Source organism: Atractosteus spatula, chromosome 2 (genome assembly GCF_055471065.1).
Source record: "Atractosteus spatula isolate fAtrSpa1 chromosome 2, fAtrSpa1.hap1, whole genome shotgun sequence".
In the NCBI taxonomy this organism is placed as follows: Eukaryota; Metazoa; Chordata; class Actinopteri; order Semionotiformes; family Lepisosteidae; genus Atractosteus; species Atractosteus spatula.
The window spans coordinates 36,275,235-36,279,605 of NC_142707.1; the positions used below are offsets into that span (position 1 = coordinate 36,275,235).

Here is a 4,371-nt window from a genome sequence, read left to right on the forward strand (position 1 = left end):
AGAACACACTTTTTATTTTCGTTTAATTAAAAGACAAGAAGACGAAGGAAGACAACATAATCTTCAATGCATATTTATATAAACTGCATCTTTAAACTGCCCCGAAGAATTCTGTAATACTCCCAGAATTCTTCATTGCGGTGTTTGCAAAGCACAATAAAACAAAAAAAAACTGGGAATGAGATGTAGCAATTGCACATTTAAAAAGGAACTTCCTTCCTCTTACGAGTCACAGAAGTGGGACGCTTATAAAGGAGGCGCAGAGAGCTATGGTATGATTTTGTTCAAGGCTGTCATCGAACCAGAACTCTGTTGTAAAGAAATTACTTTCTTCTCAAGCTGCTAAGGAAAGAAAATATTTTACCGCAAAAGATGAAGGATTTACTCAAAGTTCTGACCGCTACACAATTCTTATTGCAAGTAGTAGGTCAGTCCCCGATATCCGGATTGTGCATCGGGAACTGCTGCTATATCTTAATGCAAAATTCAAAGGATTTTGTTATTGCAAATGAAATATGTGAAAGACAAGCCGGGCATTTAATGACAGTCCGATCATCGGTATCAAACGACGCACTCGCTTTGTTAATAGCGAATTCAAAAGCAGATTTCTGGATCGGGCTTCAGCGTCCTGCAGAGCGATGCACCGACAACACCGCTAAACTGAGAGGATACGTGTGGGTAACAGAAGACGAAAACACAGACTTTACCAACTGGGAAGACAGTGTCTCAGCCTGCTCTCGGCAGTGTGTCTCAGTTTCCAGCGATCTGAAGTGGAAGGAAAGGTCTTGTCAGGATGAAGTGGATGGATTTCTGTGTGAGTACAATTTCAATAAAACCTGTGACCCTCTGCCACGAGACATTGATGAGTTTATTTTATACAAAACTCCTTTAGGAATTAAGGGAGAGGATCTCGCCTCCATTCCTCCTGGAAGCATTGCAACACTGAAACCTTCTGATTTCAAAGTCTTATGTGTGGCTGATGAGCCTAATAGCTGGATTCAGGGACCTTGGAGTTGTGAGTTTGAAAACGGTGGCTGTGAACACCAGTGCAGAATGAAGAATGGTAAACCAGAGTGTATTTGCCCACCTGGTGAGGAACTGAAAGATAATAAGCTAAGCTGTAGAAAAATGAATATCTGTGTCAATTCAAACTGTGAACACCTCTGTGTGAATCACAATGACAGCTATACATGCCTGTGCGACCATGGATTCAAGCTGGAAGAGGATGGGAAGCGATGTAGAGACATAGATGACTGCGAACTTCCAGGAATTTGTGGCCATGAGAAGGTGTGTGTGAACATGCCTGGCAGTTTTGAGTGCAGATGCCCAGATGGGTATGAAGATATTCAGGGCAAATGTCAAGATGTGGATGAGTGTCAGAAAGCTCCTTGTGAACATAACCTATGTGAGAATATACCTGGGAGCTACAAGTGTTTCTGCTCTGATGAGTTCATCCAAAATCCTGAAAATCCTCTTAAGTGTGAATTGCTTTGTACCTCACATGAATGTCGTGCTCGGTGTGATCCAAACAAACCCTGGCAATGCACCTGCCCAGAAGGATATATTATGGATGATGAAAATGCTACGATCTGTGTTGATATTAATGAATGTGAATCTGAAACCTTCTGTTCGCAACTGTGCAATAACACTTTTGGGGGTTATGTGTGTTACTGCCATGAAGGATACTATCTAAAAGACAAATATTTTTGTGTCCCTGAAAGTCCCGAAGAAGGCTCAGGCACAGTACCCATTCCTACAACTGATCTAGTTTTTCCCACATCTCCCTATTCCACAGATATTCCCCCGGTGGTAACAGCCGGTGGGCTTCTTGGAATCATAGTGTGCATCGTGGTGATGATCATAGTCTTGTTCTTTTTGGGTCACCACATCCTTAAACACGGTGGAAAAGGTGAGGCTTCATTTGATCAGAAAAGAAGCAGCAGAGAACTGCATGTACATCTCCAGCAAGTTACCACTGATAAGTATATCAGGAAATCTTCTGTTAACAAACCTCTGACACACAAGACCTGAAACATCCCTGTTATGTAAATGGCTGCGAGATACAGTATGTATTGTTTTCATTTGTTCTGTGATGCTGCTCCAATGTTTCCTTGTTTTCCGTCTGCCTTTCGTCTTAAAACACAGCATGTACGTTAAAACATTGACATTAAATCTCTGCAAAATCTCCATTGTTCTTAAGGTCTCCCAGTGGAGAAAAAAAGACAAATGGCCATTGGAGATAAAAGTTAGACTGGCATCTCCTAATCAAGACATTTAAATGTAGCCTACTGCTACAAACATTCAATCGGTTACAAAAGTTTGCAACACCTCAAGGACATCTTCAAGGACTTATAAATATTTGCTTGTTGTACAGGATTCAGTTTTATGTTTAAGCCCTTGGTTTTACTTAAGCACTTGTTTATATAGGCACACCTAGCCAATGTGCATCCCACTATATTATAGCCATATATTAATTCTATGGCTATGTTTTATAAATGATTAGAAATGCAGAATGTGTGATATATTGGACTTAATGCTACAATTTTGAAATGCCGTTGAAACGTTACAAAAGATTCCTTTTATTTAAGCGTGAGGTCTATAGAGTGTACCTTCAAAGTACTTAAAAAGTGAATCAAGAAATCATGAAAGAAGTATAACATTTGACAAAGAGTAGAGGTTCCTTGCAGCCAGTCATTTCTATCAGATTCTCTTACTTTTTTCATTTCCAGATGCAGCTTGTTGTTATCATTAATTTATTTGTATAGTGTCGATGGTTGCATAATGTTAAATCATATTAATCAAACACAAAATGATGCTTCCTGTTTATTATATGGTCTGAATTACAAGGCTGCTGTTGAAAATTCATAAATCTGGCTGGTTTAATAGTTAAGTCATTATGTTGCTTCTTAGTCACCTTGGAGATCAGCTAAGTAATCTAGACAAGAAGAATATACTGTAAGAACATTACCAAGGATTGGAGGCCTTTCATCCGATCTAACCCATTCTAATTGATCTTGGATCTCATCCAAGTATTTCTACATGGTTGGCTAACTTGTTACATACCCCTACAACACTTTGCATAAAGTGCCTTTTTTTTGCAACTTTAAATTCACTTAATTGTTGTTACCAATTAGGATGGTATCGGTTTTAGACGTTGCCCGAGTTTATTTTTATATGTTCGTGAACGTCTAGTCAGAAATTGTGGTTTCATTGTCAACCGAATCATTTCAATATGTTTTATGTCAAAGTGGAAAAATACTCATTTTATCCCTGACAAGAAACCAAAAAACACCTTTCAAAGACCAAGTATTGTCTTTATACAATTCAGGAAATCTTGAAAAGGAGTGGATTGTTTTGGAAAGGAATACATCTGGTTGCACGATCCCAAACTTTTTAAAGCTTCCACCTCTTAGGTTGACAGTTTGCACCAGGATTGTATATGGTAGGGAAATAATCACGTTAATTAGCATATCAATTTAAATTCAGGGAGGAGTACATTATCAGAGAGTGTAATTTTATTACTGTTGTTCTGTTCTCAAACAATAGGTCAGAGTTTACGTTTAAGCACCCTTCATGAACATCGCAGTTTCTCATGTAGTCTTTTGCTAGCAGCATATCATTTTAAATTAATAGCTGAACCATCTTTTGTTAACTGACTGAAATAATACTGACCAGTGGAGTGAATAAAAACACATCCTGTTCCTTTTATTCTGTTAAAAAGACTGACAGGACAAGCCTGAAACATGACATTTGCTTTGTGAAGTACTATTAATAACATAAACATTCCACAGTTTATGCGATATTGAATGTATTCAGTAGGTAATGAATGTACATTTATGTACTGTATGTGTGCTAAGAGGACTCAATGTTGAGTCCATATATTACAGAAAAAAAGCTTTAAGCTACTGAAAAAATGAAGAAGTATTTTTTCACCAAAATACATATGTGAAAAGAAAAAATACCATTGTGTCATTTTAATTTCTTCTATTATCTTTATTAAAAGGTGTGCTTACTGCACTCATATACTTTTATATTTATAGAGTATTATATGTGTAGAAGTCTGTATATATATATTTATTAAAACATTGTTTTCAATTTAAATAAACAAATACATTTTTATCTATATTTGTGTTTTTTTTATTATTTGTTAAACCTCTGCCGAGAGCTGTGTAAAGTAAACTGGACATTTTAAAAATAAAACATATTTATATATAGAGAGAGAGAATATAAGGTTAGGAATGGTCAGAACGCATCTCAGTCATCTGAAAAATATAGATTATATTTAAAGAAGCAAAGATGTGCAATAGAAATCTCGTTATAGCCACGTAGATCAAACCTTTCCTTCACATTTGTTATTAATGGGTCCCCAGA

General features: G+C 36.9%; 1 protein-coding gene across 1 annotated transcript; it reads left to right on the plus strand.

Annotated features, from left to right (window-relative positions):
• Nucleotides 1-217: 217 nt before the first annotated feature.
• Nucleotides 218-4,123, plus strand: thbd (thrombomodulin). Its single transcript, XM_088938640.1, has one exon. It carries the CDS (start codon nt 373-375, stop codon nt 2,029-2,031), a length of 1,659 nt encoding a protein of 552 aa, XP_088794766.1. The 5' UTR covers nt 218-372; the 3' UTR covers nt 2,032-4,123.
• The last annotated feature ends 248 nt before the right edge of the window (nt 4,124-4,371 follow it).